General features: G+C 64.9%; 3 protein-coding genes across 6 annotated transcripts in view; all 3 read right to left on the bottom strand.

The window, feature by feature from the left end:
- Positions 1–878: 878 nt before the first annotated feature.
- LOC130259112 (myeloid-associated differentiation marker homolog) lies at positions 879–2,858 on the bottom strand. Its single transcript, XM_056503095.1, has one exon. The coding sequence runs from the start codon at positions 2,145–2,147 to the stop codon at positions 1,134–1,136; it is 1,014 nt and encodes a 337-aa protein (XP_056359070.1). The 5' UTR covers positions 2,148–2,858; the 3' UTR covers positions 879–1,133.
- On the bottom strand, positions 2,662–13,108 carry SEPTIN12 (septin 12). 3 transcript variants are annotated; one of them, XM_056503073.1, is made up of 11 exons: positions 12,945–13,108; positions 9,881–10,861; positions 5,202–5,414; positions 4,559–4,687; positions 4,314–4,395; positions 4,081–4,218; positions 3,778–3,895; positions 3,605–3,700; positions 3,387–3,483; positions 3,123–3,174; positions 2,662–3,019 (listed from the first exon to the last, which is right to left on the bottom strand). In XM_056503073.1, the coding sequence occupies exons 1-11, from the start codon at positions 12,997–12,999 to the stop codon at positions 2,875–2,877; spliced, it is 2,106 nt and encodes a 701-aa protein (XP_056359048.1). In that variant the 5' UTR covers positions 13,000–13,108; the 3' UTR covers positions 2,662–2,874. The 3 variants fall into 3 exon arrangements, with proteins under 3 accessions (XP_056359048.1, XP_056359050.1, XP_056359049.1); XM_056503075.1 differs by lacking the exons at positions 9,881–10,861; positions 12,945–13,108 and adding an exon at positions 8,158–8,356; XM_056503074.1 differs by lacking the exons at positions 9,881–10,861; positions 12,945–13,108 and adding an exon at positions 6,006–6,025.
- Positions 13,109–16,201: 3,093 nt separating this feature from the next.
- Positions 16,202–19,210, bottom strand: part of RAB11FIP3 (RAB11 family interacting protein 3) — a 71,665-nt gene continuing 68,656 nt past the window's right edge. For both annotated transcript variants that reach the window (XM_056503071.1, XM_056503072.1), the window contains 2 exons: positions 18,823–18,963; positions 16,202–18,187 (listed from right to left, as the gene is read on the bottom strand). In XM_056503071.1, coding sequence (XP_056359046.1) covers positions 18,074–18,187; positions 18,823–18,963 — 255 coding nt within the window. In that variant the 3' untranslated portion in view covers positions 16,202–18,073. The remainder of the gene's footprint in view (positions 18,188–18,822; positions 18,964–19,210) is intronic.

Raw genomic sequence — 19,210 nt, 5'->3', positions numbered from 1 at the left:
CCAGCTGCCCAAGCACCTGTGGGCTCTTTTATGATTGCCAGTCTGTGCCACCTCCTGGTGGTGGGGACCCCACTGTGTGTCACCCTGTGAGCCCCAGGGCAGTGGTGATGGGTCCCAGTATGGCCCTGGCAGCCCCAAAGCAGCAGAGATGGCCCCAGGCTGTGGCCAGGACAAGCGGTGGCAGAGGAGTAGCGTGGGGACAGTGGCCCCAAAACCTGCCAGGGTGCCCCACGGGCACCCATCCCACATCCGGGAGCGTGGTGCCAGGAGCTCTGCCCGCAGGCACACCTTCCCCTGCCTGCCCTGCACTGCTGCCTTCTCCCCACATGCCAGCCTGAGGTGTCACTGTCACCCCATGACGTGTGCCAGCACCCCCAGCTCCGGTGGCACTGAACAGCAGCCATCTCCCCTGCCCACTTTCCCCCAGGGAGGGGACACCTCAGCAGCCCCCAAAGGGGGACTCCAGCCTACGTGCCTGGGGCCAAGCCCAGCAGGACTCCCACTGCAGTGACTGTGGTGGTGACAAGGACCTGGCCATGCTGGTGACAAGTACCTGGCGGGCTCTCAGCCCCCCCAGCAGCTGCATTCCTCCTGAACCTGTTTGGCAGGACCCTGTACAGGTGCCAAGAAAAAGGCATCCGGGTTGGGCTTCTCCTGGTCATGCCCTGCTTCACTCCTGCTTCACTCCCCTGCTGAATCAACAAGGAGCAGAAAGGATTTTCTGGAGCCTGGTGCCCCCACAGTACTGCTGGTGCCCCCCAAAGTCACCCGTGGCTCCCAGTGCCAATGGTGCCCCCCAGTTTCTCACCTCCCAGCAGGGAACCTGCAGAAGGGAGGGAACCTCTTGGGAATGGGAAGAAAGAGGAGACAGAAACAAGTGAAAAACGACCCAGTTTAATCTCAAAGCCCCCTCAAGCTCCGGGGTTTCGGGAGCCCCTCGAGGCCCCTCCAGCCCCCCTGTCTGTGCAGCCCGTGGGGCCCAGGGCTGAGCGCACGCCCGGGGACACCCCCTGCTCCCTGCTCCAGCACGGGGACAAGGAGCTTTCCGAGGCATCCCGCCTCTTCCTCAGCTCCGCCGGCACCGCCACCGGCACCCAGCCGCGTCCCACCACCCCTCACCCCGGCCCCAGCCCTTAGGGAGGTGCCCTGAAAAACACCATCCTGGTGGAGTAGACCAAGTCCACCAAGTAGGCGATGAGGTTGAAGATGGTGAGGAAGGTGATGCCCAGCTGCTTGTTCCACGGGCAGCTCGGGCCGCAGTGCTCGGGGCGGCCCTGCCCCCGGAAGCTGTAGAGAGGCCAGAGGATGGTGGCAGTGAGGTACATCAGCAGGGCCAGGAAGTTGTACCCCACCAGCATCTTCTCCAGCGGGCAGGGAATGTAGGTGAGGCAGCGGCCGACGGTGAAGATGATGATGAGGAGGGTGAAGATGAAGCAGAGGGAGTAGACAGCCACACACCACATCAGGCCAGGTTTTCCACTGTATGCATCCAGCAAGGAGAAGATCAGGCAAGCCACGTAGGCTTCAAAGACCTTGAGGAGGCCAGGCACGGTGGAGAGGAAGCTGCTGATGTCCCCTGGCTTGGCGCGGGTCAGCGACACCTCGACGGCGTAGGCGAGGAAGCAGAGGCAGGAGGCGGCGGTGGCCACGGCCTGCCGGGCACACTGGCTGCTGCTGCAGGAGCCGCTGATGAAGGTGGCAGGGTACACCACCGAGGAGGTGAAGACCATCAGAGCCGCCAGCATGGAAAACGCCGCGGTGAAGTCATCCCAGGAGAGCGGCAGCAGCGGGTAGAGCTCCAGCAGCTCCAGCAGCAGCACCAGCAGCGTCACAACGAAGCAGAAGCACCAGCTGAACATGCACCACGTCCCGTAGGGACCCCAGAACTGCCCGGTGGAGGCCACCAAGCTGAAGGCGAGGCAGGACAGCACGACGGCCGAGAGGCGGGCGATGCCCACCCAGGAGGTGAGGGCGCGCAGGTTGGCGCTGGCCACGGGCATGGTGCGGCCGCTCTTATCTCCGCGCGGGGAACAGGGGTGGGGCGCAGGGCAGGGACCCGCCAGCCCCCGGAGCCGCCCGGGCCGAGGACCCCCGGCTCTGCTGGCGCTGCCACCACGGCGAGCGGCTGCTGGGGGCGGGTGGATCATTAACGCGGGGCTGGGCAAAGGGCGGGGACGCGGAGCCCCGCGGCGGGGCCGGGGCGGGCAGGAGGCCACCGTGTGCCACCGTCCTGGCAGCGAGCCCCAGCCCTGCCCACGGCACGAGGTACAAAAGGGCCTTTCATGCACCCCTAGAGTACCGGGGGGGCCACCTCGGCACCTTGGCAGTCAGTAGGGCAGAGCCCACCGGGTCCCCCCGAGGGGTTTAGGGGCTGCACCCAGTACAGGGCTCCTGACGGAGCTGGGTGTAGCCCCTTCACACCCTCGCAGGCGACATCTCCACACCCTTCCGGCACCTCCGTTCCCCTCCTGGCACCTCCACCACTTGATAAGCGGCTCAAAGTCCAGCTGTGCCAGCTGCCTCCGGTGAGGCGACCATGGGCAGGGCATCTGCACCCCGGCCACACCCCACCCACTGCCGCAGCGTGCCTGCGGGCGCCCGGCAGCCAGAGCAGCACAGCAGCGTGCTGGCACACCAACAGTTGGGAGTCCAGCAGGAGGGTGAAGGCTGAAGGCTCTGGATTAACCTTTAATGTCACACAGGTTCCGGGGGTCTGTGCCCATGGCAGAGCTTGGGGATGAGGGACCCATGTCAGGGCAGCTGGGCAGGCCTGGGGGAGGCTCTTCACCCCAGGCAGGTACCTGGCACAGCCACGGCGGGCAGGGGTGGGCACTGCCATGGGGTTCAGTGGTGGTCTGGGGGGCACGAGGTGACTCAGAGGTGGCTGCTGGCCTCGCCCTTGCCTGGCAGCCCATTGAGGGGGCTCAGCCCCAGCTGGTTGCTCTCGTTCAGCCGCCGCACGCGGTAACTTTCGTAGTGGACGTTGTGGGTGATGTCCTTCAGGTCCTGCAGGTGGGACCTGCCCGGGGTGGCAGGGGGAGGAAGGGCATCATGTCACTGTCCCCCCAACCCTGCTGTGACCCCTTGGGGTTCCAGCACTCCCTACCCTGTCCCCGGCTCACCGGATCAGCAGGTCCCGCAGGAGGGGGAACTCACAGTGTGCTGGGTTCTCCACTGCAAAGCAAGGCAGAGGGGCAGGGCTGGCACGAGGGCTCAGTGGTGCTGGGATGCCTGGGCAGCGCATCCTGGCACGCTCTGGGTACCACCAGAGCACAGCACAGCCCCATGCCCCGTGCCACAGCTGGGCACCCACCCAGGCAAGGACACACCTCTGGGTGCTGCTCCTGCGCCTGCAGAGGGCTGGGGGTGTGAGGGGCTCTGCTCACCTTCAATGATGCCCCACTTGGTCTTGCGGCCCAGCACGCGTTTGCCGTTCACCTGGTGCTCCTGGTCTGCCCCCACCACGGCGAAGGGAATCTTCTCCTGCCAGCACAGAGGCTGTGCTCACCCCAGAGTGCCCAGGGTACCTGCTGGGCTCCCCAGAGTCCCTGACCCCACCCTGCTCCCCAGGACTGTCCCTCCATCCCAGCATCCCAGCACTCACACGAATCCTGTCGTTCAGTGCCCTGTCTTCGGGATCCTGGTCGAAGTCCTCCTGCGGGTACACGCTGATGGCGTGGGTCTTCAGGTTCTCCTGGATCTGCGGGATACAGGGCTTGAGCTGGGGCTGGGGGGGACATGGGGCAGCCCAGGAGCCCCTCGGGGACCTGTCCTCACCCTCTGCTTGAATTCTGCCCGTTCCTCCAGGGTGAGCGTGTCAGCTTTGGCGATCACCGGCACCACGTTGACGATCTTGCTGAGCCGCCGCATGAACTCCAGGTCCAGCGGGCGCAGCCTGACAAGGACTGCAGTCACTCCACGGTGTCCCCACCTCTGTCACTGGGGGGTGACCTTCCCCACTACCACCCCAGGTTGATACCCTGTTTCTGTCACCCTGGGGTGACCCCACCATCATCATCCCAAGGTGACACAATCACCCCATAGTGACCCCATCACCTGGTTCTGTGAGTGGGGACTCACCAGTGACCTGTGGGGGGGACAAAGTAAACACATCCATGGACCCGAGTGTCCGGGATCTTCCTCTTGCGGGTGATGAGGATCTCCTCCCGCAGGTATCTCTCATACTGCTCGTTGATGTATTTGATGATGGGGTCCCAGCTGAGGATGAGGAGTTGAGGGACAGCACCTGAGCTCAGCCCCTACCCCAAACTGCCACCCACAGAGCTGAGCTCCTGCACCCCCTTGTGTCCTACCAGTTCTCATTGTTGATCTGGTCCCCAAACCCTGGTGTGTCGGTCACCGTCAGCTTCATCTTCACCCCCTTCTCCTCGATGACTGTGGGGCAGAGAGGTGAGTCAGGGGGAGGGAGCATTGGGGAAAAGCAGGGGACCAGCCATGGGCTATGTTTTGAGGCTGTGAATGCAGCTTCAGACCCCCACCCCAGTCCCCTGGTTCTCCCAAGGGCTGGTGGGACACGAGCCCGTGGTGGTGACCTTACCGTGGGTGATGGACTGGAGCTGCACTGTTTTGGGAATCCGCTCCTCCTGGCCGGGCTGTGAGGATTTGCGGCTCACCTTGGACTTGAAGAGGGTGTTCACCATGGTGGACTTCCCCAGCCCGCTCTGCCCTGAGGGGACACCGGCAGCTCTGGTTTGTCCCCAGGGCAGTAACAGCTTGATATCCACGTGGGAGCAACCCAGAGGTTGGGATGACTCTGGTTTGTCCCCAAATACATTTCTTCCCCAAGGCAATAACCTCTTGGTATCCACTTGGGAGCATCCCAGAGGTTGGGATAGTCCATTTTATCCCAGGAACAAATTTGCTCCCCTAGCTCATAACCAACCCCTGGGAGTATCCCAGATTGGGCTAGTCTGGTTTATCTTCTAAATTTATTCCCCAAGGCAATAGTCCCTGAATATCCATTTGGGAGCATCTCAGAGGTTGGGATGAGCTCACCTATCAGCATTACTATGCTATGGGGTATGGGATATTACACCTTTTCAATTGTTTGCTACCTAAATCAGTTTAAATCACTTAAATTTCCTTAAAATCCCTTAAAAGCATGATTCCCCCTGGCATGGTGGAATCAGAGCCAGTATCCCCCCCCCCAACCAGGAGCAAACCCCACGCCCGGCACTCACCCACAACCATGATGTTGAACTCAAAGCCTGTCTTCATGGTTTTGATTTTCATCTGGTCGAGCACAGCTTCGATTCCCACGTATCCAAAGAGCTGGCATCCCACGGGGCCGGGCGCCATGGAGAGGGGCACCGCCCCCTCCTCCTCCTTCTCCTCCTCCTCCTCCGGCACGGCCGGCGGCTCCATGCTGCGCTCCTCGGGCTCCAGGCTGCTCCCTGCACCGCGGGGTGGGCAAAGGCGGTGAGCCTGGACCCCTCGCTGCCCACCCTCGGTGCCCACCCCGCGTTGCCCCGGCAGCGGCCGTGCCGGCGGGCACGCAGCCCCCGGCGCATTCCTGGGAGCCGGCGAGGCTCGGCATGGCAACACGGGCACGCCGCCCCCCCGCCGCGCAGAACGCTCCGAGGAGCGCCAGGAGCATCTTTGGGGCGGCCGTGCCACCGGACCCCACGATGGCACCGGCCGCTCTGCGGTCACCGGGCACGGCGGCCGCGGCCGGCAGCGTTCGCCCAGCGCACACGGTCACCCAGCCGGGCCACCTCCTGCAGCCCCGCTCCGGCCCCGCACACCCGGGGGGACAGGGCAGGACGTGCCACCCCACAGTGCACCCACTCTGTACCCAGGCACTGGGCACTGCTGGGCGAGGGGCACCGGGGGCACCACCCCGAGCCCCACGGGACACGCGGATTTGCCCGGACCGTGCGGACAGCGCAGCGCCGTGCCCGCCCCAGCCCTTTGTGCAGAGCCCCAAATCCCTTTCCTCCTCCTCCTCCTCCTGCTTCCCAGCACGGCCATTGTTCAGCTCCTACCTCGGCGCCGCGGTGCCCTCGCTCAGCACCCCGCTACGGGCGGGGGGGTCCCCGGGCCGCCATCCGCGCCCCCATCCCCGGCGGCGCCGCAGCCCGGCCCCTTCCCTCCGCCAGCTCCCGGCTGGCACCAACCCGGCTCCGCCGAGGCTGCGGCTCCCACGCATGACCAGCATGGCAATACCCGCCCCCCGCAGCCCCCTCCCCACCGCAGCCAAGTTTGCCGATTGACTGGTGGGCGGGGAGGGCTGTGCCAAGCCGGCTGCGCCCACCCAGCACATGGCACTGCTCAGCCTCCCAGCCAGGCCAGCACGGATGGGGACCCCTCGCATGGCACAGGACACCCCCACTCCTCACTTTGTCCCCCATCACCCCCGTGAGTGACTGCGGTGGCACCGACCGCGAGTGGGGGTGCTTGGCTGTGGGTACGACCCCCACTGCACCCACGGGCACCGGGGACCACCCTGCGCTGTGCCCCCCGCCCTCCCCAGCAGCACCTGCGCCCAGCCCCGGCACGGCGGGGTGGGACAAGGGGTCCCCTCGTCCTTGTGGGAGAGCCACCCGCCCCACTGCCGCAGTGCCCCACGGCGCTTGCGTCCCCCCACGCCGCAGCCTCCCCCGTACGTGCCAGCCGGCGCTTGGCACCGGCGAGGCTGCAGCGGCAGCTTGCGATGGCCCAGGCTGCGAGGGACCTGCTGAGACCGTGTCCATGTGCCACGCAGCCAGGGGACAAGGGGCATGCGGGCCGGGACCGGCCCGAGCCAGCCCGGGGTACCAGGGGATGATGGAGATGAGCATCCCCATTGCCATGGCAACGGCATCCCGGCACCCAGCACCCTGTGCCCACTGAGTGCCAGAGTGACGGCAGGCTTGGGGACAGCAGTGCCGCGTGTCCCAGCTCCTCCTGCGCCCCCTGGGTCGGGATGTTCCTCGGAAGTGATGAAACAGCCGCGGATTTCCTGGTGACAGCGGTGACACCCGGCTGGGGGGGCTGCGGGAGGGCAGGATGGCCACTCCGCCGGGGATCCACCCACCCAGCACCGTCCGTCCCAACAGGGCGCTCCACGGGCTGGCAGGGACGTGCGATGTGGGGTGCCCACAAGGGAGGAGACCCCAACTACTGCAGCCCTCATCCCCGGGAGACATCGGACCCCCCGTACCCCCACCCTGCCTCCCCTCCCAGTCCTTGCCAGCCTTGGCTGTTGCCAGGACAGATCCAGAACCAAGCGGTGCAGCTGCTGGAGCCACCCAGGGTGGGGGGATTTGGGGATTGCACCCCCCAGCTCCCCTGGGTGGTCCCCAGGGTGCAGCCCCCACGCAGGCAACCCCAAGGAAACACCCACAGCCAGAGGGCATGTCCGGGGTGACACTGGGTGCTGCGCCCACCGGTGCCTCACTCACGGCTCCAGAGCCCCCCTGTCCCTGCCCTCAGTGCCAAAAAGCCCCGCCGGTAGTGGCCAGCAGCCCGGTGGCCACGTGGAAGCTCTTCAGCATCCCCACGGAGCTCCGGGGCAAATGGCTCCTGCAGCCAGACCTGTTCCAGGACTCATCACAGATGCTCTTATTTTCCAGACAGGGACAAGTAATCCCGGGTCCGTGGTCTCCACCATGGATTTAATTACCAATGCAGGGTTAATTGGCCAGTTCCCCGAGAAGCCTGTAATAAAGCTTCAAGGGTGGAGGGTGCTGGGAGAGGATGAGCTGGGACAGGAGCTCCCTGTCCGGCTGCTCAGCACTGCTCCAAGCCGAGCAGCCGGGCATGGGATGGGCAGAGCCTGGCTCTGAGTCCAGCACAAGGGAGCTGACCCCTCCGGAAAAGGGATGCAGGTTTTGGGGATGCAGCCAAACAACTCTACCTGCCCAGCTGACCTGACCCAGAAACACCAGTGCCTCTCCCAGTACCAAACACGACCTAAGGGGACAGTGGCGACAGTCCCCATCTGCAGCCGGACTCGGAGCCAGCCCGTCTGGCCGTGGGAGCCATGGGATGGGGCAGGGGTGGCTGGGGAGCATCGGTGAGCAGAAGCAGAAGTGAACCATCGAGTGAAACCCTGCGCCTGCAGCACTGCCGGGGACAGGGGACAGTCACCCAGCCCCGGTGGCAGCACCCCCTGCCCGCACACCGCCCTGCCCGCTGCCACCACGCCGTCCCTACCTGGGCGAGCCGGCCGGAGCCGGGGCTGCTGCCGCCGAGAGCTGGTCACCGGGGCCAAATGGCTCCTGGGGTGCAAGGCAGAGGGCGGCTGCGGCCCACGGCTCCTCCTCCGCTCCTCCTCCTCCTCGCCCCGGGCCCTGCGTGGGCGACCCGGCGTGGAAGTGAAATGCGGCGGCCGGCGGCTCACGCGGAGCTTCCTCCTACGGGGCGTGGGACCCACCGCGCCACGGCACCCCGAGGCCACCCGCGGCTGTCAGCGGCTGGGGGCCGGCGTGGCCTCCCGCGAGAGGAAACAGCACGTTCCCATCTCTTCCTGGCAGAGAAACCGCTGTGCCCGAGCAGTGGCTGCCAGCCCCTGCCAGTCCCGGGCCATCTGCAGGGCAGTGCCACCCGCTGCTCGCTGGCTCATTGTCCCCCCAGCCCGGGCTCGGCTGCCGGCCACCAACGCGGCTCTGTCCTGTGCACTGTCCCCTCGTCACCCCGGCTCAGCCCGAGCTCCGTGTCCCCATTTCCCCGTCTCCCCAGCCTGCCCTTGTGTCCCTGTCACAGCCCTGAGCACTCTCTTGTCTCCCTGCGACCTTGGCTTGGCCCCAGGCACCGTGTCCCCATGACCCCACTGCACCACCACAGCTTGGTCCTGAGCACCGTGTCCCTGTCACCTCATCCCAGCCCTGAGCGCTTTCCCTTTGTGCCCCCATCACCCAAGTACCACGTCCCCATGTCCCTGTCACCTCGGTGCCACCCTAACTGCTGTCCCTTCGTATCCCCATCACTCCTGACTCAGCCCTGAACACCATGTCCTTGTCCCCATCACCTGTCTCAGCCCTGAGCACTGTCCCTCAGTGTCCCCATCTCTCTGGCTCAGCCTCAGGCTCTGTTCCCCCGTGTCCTCGTGACCCCGGCTTGTCCCCAGCCCCATCCCTCGCCCGGGGAGCCGCGGGCAGCGGGGCAGCCGGGCTGGCTGGGCAGCACGGCCACGGGCATTGCTGGGGGATGATTCACCGCGGCCCGGAGCAGATGTATGGATGCCTTCGCCGCGTCAGTACTTAGGGCCCGGCGACGGCGGCTCCACGACAGCCCAGCGAGACGGGCAGGGAGCCCCAAGCACCCAACCGTGTCCGGCCATCCCGGCGCCCTCCGGCCCTCCTGGAGCTGAGAAGGAGGACACTTGGCTGCCTCTCCCCTGCCCCTCACGGGCTCGGCAGTGCCCACCCTGCAGCCGTGCCGGGGAGCCGGGCACCGCTCCCCGCGGCTCTCGGCGCACCTTGGCCCCCCGCCACCTCCCGCGCCCCACGGGGAGGGAGGAACAGGATCCAGCCCCGTGCCAAGCAAGGCGGGATGAGCGGGGAAGAAAGCGCTGGACGCGGGACAAGATCGCGGCGATAGGCGGCACGCGCGGGGCCCGGCGCGATGCGGCTCATGAGTCCCGACCTGTCTCCAGCGCCGGGAAGAACGATTAGCGCCGGGGCGGAGCGCCAGGCACCGCGGGGCCGGGCGGGCCAGCAGCGCTGCCAGCGCCGCGTCCGCTCCCCGAGCCCCCGCAGCCACCGCGCCCCGGCACGGGGAGCAGCGAGCTGGGGGGCTGCTGTCCCCAAAGCCACTGTCACACCAAAGCCACTGTCACACCAAAGCCACTGTCACCGCACACCCCTCCCGACATCAGCGTTTTGGCAACCGAGGGGGCCCGATGGAGAGAGGGGACGGGGACAAGAATAAATCCTACCGTGCTCTGGCGTCACCGCTGTCCCGCTGCCGTCCGCAGCCTCGCCGGGAGCCGCTGCCACCACGCAGGGTCCCCGTGGTGCCATCAGGCTGGGGGGGGTCCCCAGGGCCGGCACCAGCACCAACCCCCCGAGGAAGGCGGGCTGGGAGCTCACCTGCACCGTCTGCGGCTGCGACACCAGCCTGAAGGTGGCGGCTTGGGGGGCTGGCAGTGGTGGCAGCACCTCGGGCCTGCCCTCGGCCGGGGCTGCCTGTCCCTGTCCCTGTCCCTGTCCCTGTCCCCAGGGCTGAGCAGGGGGCCGGCGGGACGGGCTGGGGCTGGCGCTGAGGGTGAGCACCCGGGACACCGTGCGGGGGGCCACGTCCCACCCTCCCGGCCGCCCGGGGAGCGGGGGCAGCCCCGGGGCTGTCTCTGCGCCATCGGATGGGGGCAGGGAGGAGGAGGAGGATGAGGAAGGCTGGTGGGTGCGAGGCGGGGGTGCAGAGCTCGGGGTGCCCCACGGCGTCCCCAGGCCCGGTTCCTCGGCGATGTGCAGGTCCAGCGCTGGCAGAGAGCCGTGGCTGGCGGCGGCCCCGCGGAGGGGATGATCCAGCTCCGCCGGGAAGACGCTGCCGTGGGACGGGACCTTCTTCAAGCCGGGGCTGGCGGCCGGGGGGCTGCCCGGTGGCTGGGGGGGCCCGGCGGGCGCGGGGCTCTCCAGGCTGGAGGAGGAGCTGCGCTGGCTCTCCCCGTCACTGCCCGGCCCCGCGGCCAAGGCCTGGCGGCTCTGGAAGGAGGCGGCGCGGGCGATGCCGCTGCCGGTGCCGGCGGTGCCGAGCCGGGCCCGCAGCACGGGGCTGGGCACCGGGCTGGGGCCGGAGCCGCTGCCCGAGCGGGGCGGACGGCCGGGCTGCAGCGCTTGGTGGCTCCCGCCGGTGCCTGGGGACAGCGGGGACCCGGGTGCCTCGTCCCCATCTTCTGCCTCGAATGACTTCTTGAGCGCTGGGGACACAGAGATGGTGGCGTGAGAGTGGTACCCGATGGCACATGTCCCCTCGCCAGCCCCATCACCCTGAGGCGCCCGCTGCTTGTGAGCCCGTCCCACCGAGCACCCCAGCCCGGCGCCAGCTCCTCCCCGCTGTCCCCGCGGGTTTTATCATTGTCCCCGCTTTATCCGGCCGCTGCCGCCGGCTCCCCTCGCAGCACACTGCCCGCTTTATTCCCCTGAAAGGGATCCGGCCGAGTAACCGGATCCCCGGCTGACCCTCTCCCCCTGCATCCCTGCAGGCAGCCGGCGCGAAGGGTTCCTGCCTTTCCCGGGCCTTAACCCTGGAGCCCACCGGTGGCAGGCGGGCCAGCGCTGTCGCCAGGCTCAGGGACTGTCACAGCCCGTTCTGTCACGCCTCCCACGCGGCTCCACAGCAGCCACGAGCCCGCGGCACAACGTGCTCCTACACGGACCCTCGGCTCCCCAGGGCACAAAGCTCCTGCTGGCACCACCTCCAGCGCTTGGCAGCGGCTTGGGGACCGTGTTTCACACATGGTGGGACCCCCGTGAAGCCCCGCGGTGCAGCCCCCTCCTTCCCCCGGCCCCGCAGGAGGCTCCCATGATCCGCGCTCCTGCGGCGCTGCCCCGGGGGCTCCACCGCAGCTCCCTCGGCCTCGCTGCCAAGCGGCTGCGTCCCCCCGGGGGCTCCGTGGGGGCGGCCACAGCCACGTGTGCCAGCCTGCCCCGGCGCCCAGCCCGCCCTCACCCTCCTCTTCCTCAGCCTGGAGCCGGCGGCAGCAGGGAGCCGAGGGTCCCGGCCCCTCCCCTGGTGCCCTGTGCCCGGGGCAGGGCAGGGGTCAGAGGCCGCGGCGTGGGCGCTGCCGATCACAGCTCTCCCCAGGGCAGCGAATTCTGCGGCCGCTCCAGCCCTGCCCCACCGGCCGGGCTGCCGGGGGCCGCGGGGTCAAGGGGCGACCCCCTCCCATCCACGTCTCCGCTTTGTTACCGCCCAAAATGCCTCATTTTACCCCAAACCTGCCTCTGGCCCCCGACCCAGCCTCACGCAGATGGTGTCCGGAGTGATGGGCAGGGGATGCAGGGCAAGGTGGGGGTGGCAGGAGCACGGAGAGGCAGAGGGCGAGGGGGCTGCAGGAGGTTTAGGACAGACTGGGGGGTGGGGGGAATGGCAGGGGGTGGAGGTGGGGTGTCAGGAGGTGAAGGGGGAGATGCTGAGACGGGCTGGCAGGAGATTTAGAGGGATGTCAGGGGATGGTGGGAGGTAAAGGGGGTTCAGCCGGGGTTTGGGGGCTTCGGGGGGGATATGGGGGTTTGCGGGGGTTTCGGGGTGTCAGCCGGCAGCGGCGGGGTTAAGGTGCCCGGGGTAGGTGCACACATTCCTCCCCGGCGAGGGCAGCAGCAGCCCCGGGTCGGGTTTCGCCTCCCGCCCCCGGCCCGGCCCCGGCGCCCCCCGCAGCCCCCGGCCCGCGGCGGGGAGCGCGCACACGCGGGAGCGCGCACAGGGACACCGCGAGCACGGGGGGTGTCCCACACCTTCCCCCGCTCCCTGCAGCCTTGGTAGCCCCCCCTTGCCCACCCTACAGCCGAGAGCCCCACTGCGTTCCCCCGGGCTGGGGGTCCTGTGTCCCCCCGATGCGCACCCACCGGGGCCATCACCCCCCGCCCCCAATACCCAGCCCCCGGAGGGGAGCGCAGCCCCCCACGACGCTGAGACCTCGGGGAGCTCCCCCAGATGCCCAGCTCAGCATCCTCCCCCAAACTCAGCCCCCTGTGGGGAGCGCAGCCCCCACCATGCTCAGCCCACCCCAAGACCCCCAGCCCAGCAAAACCTCCGGATCGAAACCCAGCGCCGGTGCTCCCCCCTTGGGGAGGGCACCCCAGCCCCCCCAAAAAGCCCAGTCAGCAGCATCGCCCCCAAAATCAGCCTCCGGCCGGGGGGAGTGCAGCCCCCCACGATGCTCAGCCCTTGGGGGGCACCCCCCAGACGCGCAGGGAGCAGCGATCCCCCCTCGGGGGACACCCCCCGTTCCCCCCAGCCCCGGGGGGTCCCGCGGAGGGGCCCCTCGGCCCCGGCCGCACCTTCGAAGTCGGAGAGGATCCCGTCCAGGTGGTCCTTGACCGAGAGCCGGGCCATGGCGGGGCGGGGGCGCCGGGGCTGCCGCCCACCCGGGACCCCCGCACGCAGAGGGGGCAGCGCGGCCGAGCCCACCGAGCCCCGGGACGGGACGGGCCGGCGCCGCTGCCCTCGGCGGGAGGGGAAGGAGGAGGGGACCGGCCGGGGGAGGGGAGGGAAGGGGAGGGGAGGGGGAGGTCCTGCCTGCGCCCCCGCCCCGGCCCGAGACCCCCCCGCCTCCCCCGGGCCGGCCCCCGCAGCTCCGCCGCGCCCGCCCCATCCCGGGGCGCTGGGGATGCTGCAGCCCCCGGCTGGGGGTCCCGGGCAGGCTGGGGGGCCCTGCCAGGCTCCAGGGGCAGGGGGTTCCAAGCAGGCTGTCCTCCCCAAGTTCTGCGTCACCCAGGAATTTCCAGCTTGGAGCAAGAGGAGGAAGATGGAGTGGAACAGGCAGAGCTGCTGTCGCTGTCTCCCGGCTGGGTGTGGGGTCTTTGCTGGGGTGTCACCACCCCCCGTGTGTCCCTGCCAGGGCTGGTGTCCCGTGCTGGAGCACCTGGAGCATCCCTGGGTATCGCACTCCCCGGGAGCTCTGCCCACAGCAAGTCCCGCAGGGTGACACGGGGGGATGGTGAGGGCTGCGCTGGGCTGCCCTCCCTAGCCCAGGCTTGGGGCTCTCCTCCCTCCCAGCCCGGCTGCCAAGGGTTAACCCCATCCCAGCCCGGCCCGGGCTCGGCAGCAGATGGAGAAGGAAGGAGCTGGGAATCCCTTCCACGCACAGGGTGGGCTGGAGCCCGTTCCTGCACGGCTGGGCGGAGGGACATGGCCATGGAGCCACAGGACATGGACAGGACATGTGGGACATGATCGTGGTGGCCTTGGTTGTGGGCAGGCTTTGGGGGCATTCAGAAGTGCCCACTGGCTCACAGAAACACAGGATTATTGTGGCTGGAAAAGTCTTCTGACTGCCAAGCCACAACTGACCCGTGTCCCCAAGTGCCACATCCACAGGTTTAAACCCCTCTAAGAGTGGGGACTGGACCCCACCACTGCCCTGGGCAGCTGTGCCAGTACCCAACCACCTTTTCTGTGAAGGAATTTTCCCAGTATCCAACCTGACCCTCCCCTGGCACAGCCTGAGGCTGTTCCCTCTCATCCCATCCCTGTTCCCTGGGAGCAGAGCCCGATCCCCCGGCTGTCCCCTCCTGTCAGGGAGTTGTGCAGAGCCAGAAGGTTCCCCCTGAGCCTCCTTCTCTCCAGGCTGAGCCCCTTTCCAGCTCCCTCAGCCCCTCCTGGTGCTCCAGGCCCTTCCCCAGCTCTGTTCCCTTCCCTGGACATTCTCCAGCCCCTCGATGTCTCTTGTCCTGAGTGTCCCAGACCTGACTCGAGGTTTGTCCCAGTGCTCAGCCTGAGCTGGGTGGAAGGGCCAGAGCTGAACTGGGACCAGCCCTGGAGCTGTTCTGAAGGGTGCAGAGACCTTCAGAGCTTTAGGAGTTTTCTGGAGCAGTTCTGAAAAGGCTGGAAAGGTTTTAAACCATTCAGGGTCCTTTTCAGAGGAGGTGCAGAAGAGCTGGAGTGCTTTGGAGCAGCTCTGATTAATTTTTTATGAGTCTTTGAGAAGCTTTGGTGTTGTTTTAGGGTTGCCTGTGCCTCTCTGATGTCATTCAGAGGGGGTTTAGTTTGAGTTTGAGTTTAGAGATGTTATTAAAAAGTTTTCACCCTGTTGAGAGGCACATGAGGAAGGTCCAGAGGGGTTTCAAGGGCCTTTTGGAGGCTGTTGGGGCACTGGAGGAGTTTCACAGCTGCACAGAGGAGGCTTGGAGAGCTCCAGAGCTGCCACGAGACCTTTTCTATTCTCTGTTTTCAGCTATTTCGAGGAGTTTTAGGAGAGTTTAGAGGGCTTCAAGTGCTACTTCGAGGCAGTTGGAGCATCTTGGTGCCTTTCAGGGCTGGTTGGAGGAGCACAAGAGATGTTTGAGCAGCTCAAGTGGTTCAGTAATGGCCAGAGCTCCTTCCTTCCAGAGCCTCAGCTGCTCAAAGGTGATTTACAGCTTCTTGAAGCAACCCAGCACCACAGAAATACCCCCAGAGCTATTCACTTACCCCATTTCTAGAACAGCTTTGAGATGATGGAGGTTGAGATTTCAGAGGAATTTTTAAAAGGATGTTTTAGATGTGTTTAGGGAAACTTTTGGTGCACTCTAGAGCTTCTTGGAGGGTGTAGAGCAGCTGGGAATGCTACAGAGGGGATTTCCAGATGCTCAGGGATGCTTAGGACAGCTCAGGGATGGTTTAGAGCAGCTCAGGAACAGTTCAGGGCAGCTCAAGGACAGTTTTTGAGCAGTTCAGGGACATTTTAGAGCATGTCAGGGATGTTTTGGAGCAGCTTTGGGATGTTTTTTGGACAACTCTGGGACGTTTTAGATGTTTGGAGTATGTCAGGGACATTTTGGACGATGTTAGGGATGTTTGGAGCAGCTCTGGGGATGTTTTGGAGCCTCAGCGCTGCTCTGAGCAGTCTGAAGCAATCCGGGGGGTTTCAGAGCGCTCAGGGTGTGTCAGAGCCTTTCCCCAGCTCTTTGCTGCAGCTCCAGGGCTGCTCGGAGCAGTTCAGAGGAACAATCTGGAGCCATCCGGAGGCACGGCAGGAGCTGGGAGGGGATTTTGCACGTTCAGAGCCTTTGGGGCAGCTTAAAGGGGCGGGGAGGGGTGGAGGAGGCTTAGAGGGGTGGGGAGCAGCTTAGCAGGGAGGTGAGGGCGTTTAAGGGATTTTTGGAGCAGCTCAGAACAGCCGAGTGCTCCCAGGGGGTTCTCCCGGTGCGGAGGGAAGGGAAAGCTCCGTGTTCCTGCCTGGAGCCCCTGCCCCAGCCTGCCCCGGCCCTGGGCAGCTCCGGGGGTCCCCCACCCCTCCTGCATCCTCCAGGAGGGTGAAGGGGGAATTCCCCCATTCCCACCCACACAGCTCGGCTGGCTGGGGAGGTTTTGGCTCCCTCTGGAATCAGCAGGGTCCAGCCTCCCTCATCCTCATCCTCATCCTCCCCAAATCAGGGCATTTCAGCCAGGTCCAGCCTCCCTCATCCTCATCCTCATCCTCATCCTCCCCAAATCAGGGCACTCCATGGTGCAGGAGCATTTCCACTCCATCCAGCCCCACTGGAGATCCAGCACTTGGATATTTGGGATGCTCCAATCCACCTCTGTGGAAAAAAAGTCTCCATCACCCCGGCAGGAATAGTAACAGCTTTTAATCCGACAAGAATTGATACATCAGTTAAGACAATACCATTTTTGCCTCTTTTTTGGGGGACTTCCTTCACATACCAGTCGGGAAAGAGGAACATTTTCAGGATGTACAGTTTTTGTTTTGTTTTTCTCTCTCCATAGGGACTTTAAAGCATGGTGAATGTGCAAGTCAGTGCTTTTTGTTTGCTTAAAACTTTTTTTTTTTCCCCGGTGCTTATTTACAGTTACAGTACCTCTGTGAGAGCGACAGGAAAAAACAAACGATTGTTTGAGACCTGGGGATCCGGGATCCCAAGTCAAGAAAGGCAGATCTCCAATATTTATATATTTATACATATATATATATATATGCTTTTGTGTATACACAGATACATTTCTCTCTTCTTTTAAAGTATTAAAAAAATGGATCAACCTTCATTCTATAAAAATACCTACTCTACAAGATAGAAAAATTTTCCCTCTCCAAGTATACACTGATTTACACCCAAAGCTTCTCTGGAAATGTACAGAACGTGGCTTCTTCCCGCGGCCTGGGGGCAGGGAGGGGAGGGCTGGGTGCAGGAGCTGCCTGGGGGCTCTCCCGAGCCTGCTGCCCCCAGGGATGAGCACCCAGAGCTGTTGTGGCCGTGTGTCCCCGGGCAGGGGCACCCCGAGGGCTGCAAGGGGCTTGGGGAGGGCAGGCACCCCCGGGATTGCCTGGCTGCTGCTGGCAGGCCGTTCTGGCATCCCAAACCTGCCAAGCAGGAAGAGGAACCGCTGGGATTCCGCCGGCTGCCCCCGGAGGAGCAGGGGGCAGCGGCCACTCCCGGGGTCACGCTGTGCCACGGCCACTCGTGCCGGCAAGCCCAGAGCTGTCTGATGTAAACATGGCTTTGTTTCCCAGGGAGCTGCCGAGGTGTTGTGCGGCTCCTCTCCCCACCGGCACAGCGATCCCAGTGCCGGGGATGAGGAACGAGCCCAGGCACCGGAGCAGGCTCTCCCTCCAGGGCTGCAGCTATCACCAGCAGAGCCCTGCTCCGGCTGGGAACGGCACAGGCCACTGTCCCCAGGGCTTTAGAATGGCAAGGGCCACTGTCCCCAGGCTTTAGGAGGCGAGGTGGGGAGCTGGGGCCTCTCCCAAAGTGCTCCCCAGGTGCTGCCTGCCCCCGCAGGAGCGGCCCCGGTGCCAGGCAGAGCCCGAGTGTCTGTCCCCAGCTGGGGACGGGTGACAGCTCCCCCCGGAGCCCGGCAGGAGGAGGAGGAGGAGGGATGCCGAGCCGTGCCGACAGTGCTGAGCCACAAATAAATAAGGAGGCAGGTGGCCCCAGCAGCCCCGGGCTGCCCCTGCAGCCACCGAGGGCTCTGAGCCGGGGCTGAGCCAGCTGGAGGAGGACATTTGCATTAAGTTAATTAAAAAAAAAAAAACCAACAAAACCCCCAAACAAAACCAAACCCCAAGCCCGTGTGAGTCCGGGATGCCTTCCCTGCTCCCAGCTCTGCCCGGTGAGTGTGTCAGGGACACTTTGGCACAGCGGAGGCTCGGGCTGGGCGGGGCAGCAGCGCTGTCGCTTCCATCTCCATCCCTGGGAGGGCCCGGGGCCTTTGGGACAGTCCCCAGCGCCACAGGCACTTCCTGCAGTGTCCCTTTCCTGAGCTCCTTCTCCAGGTTCCCTTTCACCCCTCCTCAGCCAGGAGGGCTTCAAAGTAACGAGTCAGACAACAAAGCCTGGCTGCTGGTTTTCCTTTGCCCTGGTCCGTGGCTCAGTCACCCCCCGACCTGAGGCTTCCTTGTGCCTTCATCAAGTGCAAAGACGTGTGGAGTCCCTCTTCATCCTCTCAGAGCACCAAATCCACCAACGAGAGCAGCTCCTGGCTGCCATTACTTGACCTCCAGGATGGAGGGGTTGGTCTCCATGATGGCCACGATGATCCTGTCGATGTAATCCTGCAGCCGGTAGTTGATCTCCTCCTGCTTCTGGATTGCTTCCATCAGCTGCAGCAGAGGGAGCAAAGGGAGGGAGAGGTCACTGCCTGGCACTGCCCAGGGCTTCCCATGGCTCTCTGCATCTCCCTGGCTCTTCACTCTGCTCTGGGATACTCCTGATCGTGTTTAAGTGGCCAAGGAAAAACTGGTTCTGCTCACTCCTGTCCCTCCTCAAGCTCTCAGCCTGACAGAGGGAGCAGGGAGCATCATATCCCCACTGGATTCCCAAAATATTCGGGTGTGTTTCCCCACTTGCTGAGGAGTTAAAGATTTAATTCCAGTGCTTGTGCAGGCTCAGCCACCTGTGGCTGGTTCCCAGTGCTGGAGGAGCTGGGATCTCCAGGGGAATGTCCTGGCTCCCAGGGGTTTAAAGACAGCTCCAGACAGATGGACACAGCCCATGGTGGCTGCTCTGTCCTGGAAGGGGAAGGCTGTCCCAGGGCAGGCAAAGCAGAGCTGCCAGAATCAACAAATGGGCAGGGAGCAGCTTCTCTGCCCCCAGGAGGGAGGGCTGGAGGCAGGGTAAGTCCTGAGAGCTCCACAGATAATTGTGTGGGGGTTTCTTTGCTCTTGCCAGCTTTCACAGGGATTTTGGGCATGGGCTGGGCCACAGACAGGGCACAGCAGCTCCTCCCAGCACATACCTCATCTCTGGAGACAGAGCTGATCTCTGCTGCCAGGGACTCAGAGAAGGAGGCTGAGAACAGGTTCTTGGCTCCCTGGATGCTCAGGTTGATGATCTGCCCGTTCAGTTCATCGTTCTGCTCCTTCAGGTTCCTGTTATCCTGTTCACACACACAAACCACAGGCTGCTGGAGCACCTGCTGCAAAGGCAGACAGGGGCTTCTATCCCAACACAGCTCACACAGTGCTGGAACAGCATGTGGGCTGCAGCCTCCATCTCAGCAGAGCCTGGAGAACCTCTGGAAGCACGAGATACACTGGGAAGATCCAGGGGACGCAGCACAGAAGAGGAGAGCAAGACAGCACTGGGCTCCTGGATGCACTCCATCCCTTGGGAGAGAGCCCCTG

Source organism: Oenanthe melanoleuca, chromosome 14 (assembly GCF_029582105.1).
Source record: "Oenanthe melanoleuca isolate GR-GAL-2019-014 chromosome 14, OMel1.0, whole genome shotgun sequence".
Lineage (NCBI taxonomy): Eukaryota > Metazoa > Chordata > Aves > Passeriformes > Muscicapidae > Oenanthe > Oenanthe melanoleuca.
The sequence above is the reverse complement of the archived record's forward strand: the minus strand, read 5'-3'. Positions and strand labels throughout refer to the sequence as shown.

Excerpts from the sequence above, each read along its gene's own strand:
- LOC130259112 (XM_056503095.1), bottom strand. The coding sequence starts at position 2,147 with ATGATCCACCCGCCCCCAGCAGCCGCTCGCCGTGGTGGCAGCGCCAGC.
- SEPTIN12 (XM_056503073.1), bottom strand. The coding sequence starts at position 12,999 with ATGGCCCGGCTCTCGGTCAAGGACCACCTGGACGGGATCCTCTCCGAC. Across the intron at positions 4,219-4,313 it reads CAGATCAACAATGAGAACTG|CTGGGACCCCATCATCAAAT; the intron begins GTAGGACACAAG and ends CCTCATCCTCAG. Across the intron at positions 3,020-3,122 it reads CTGCGGGACCTGCTGATCCG|GTCCCACCTGCAGGACCTGA; the intron begins GTGAGCCGGGGA and ends CACCCCGGGCAG.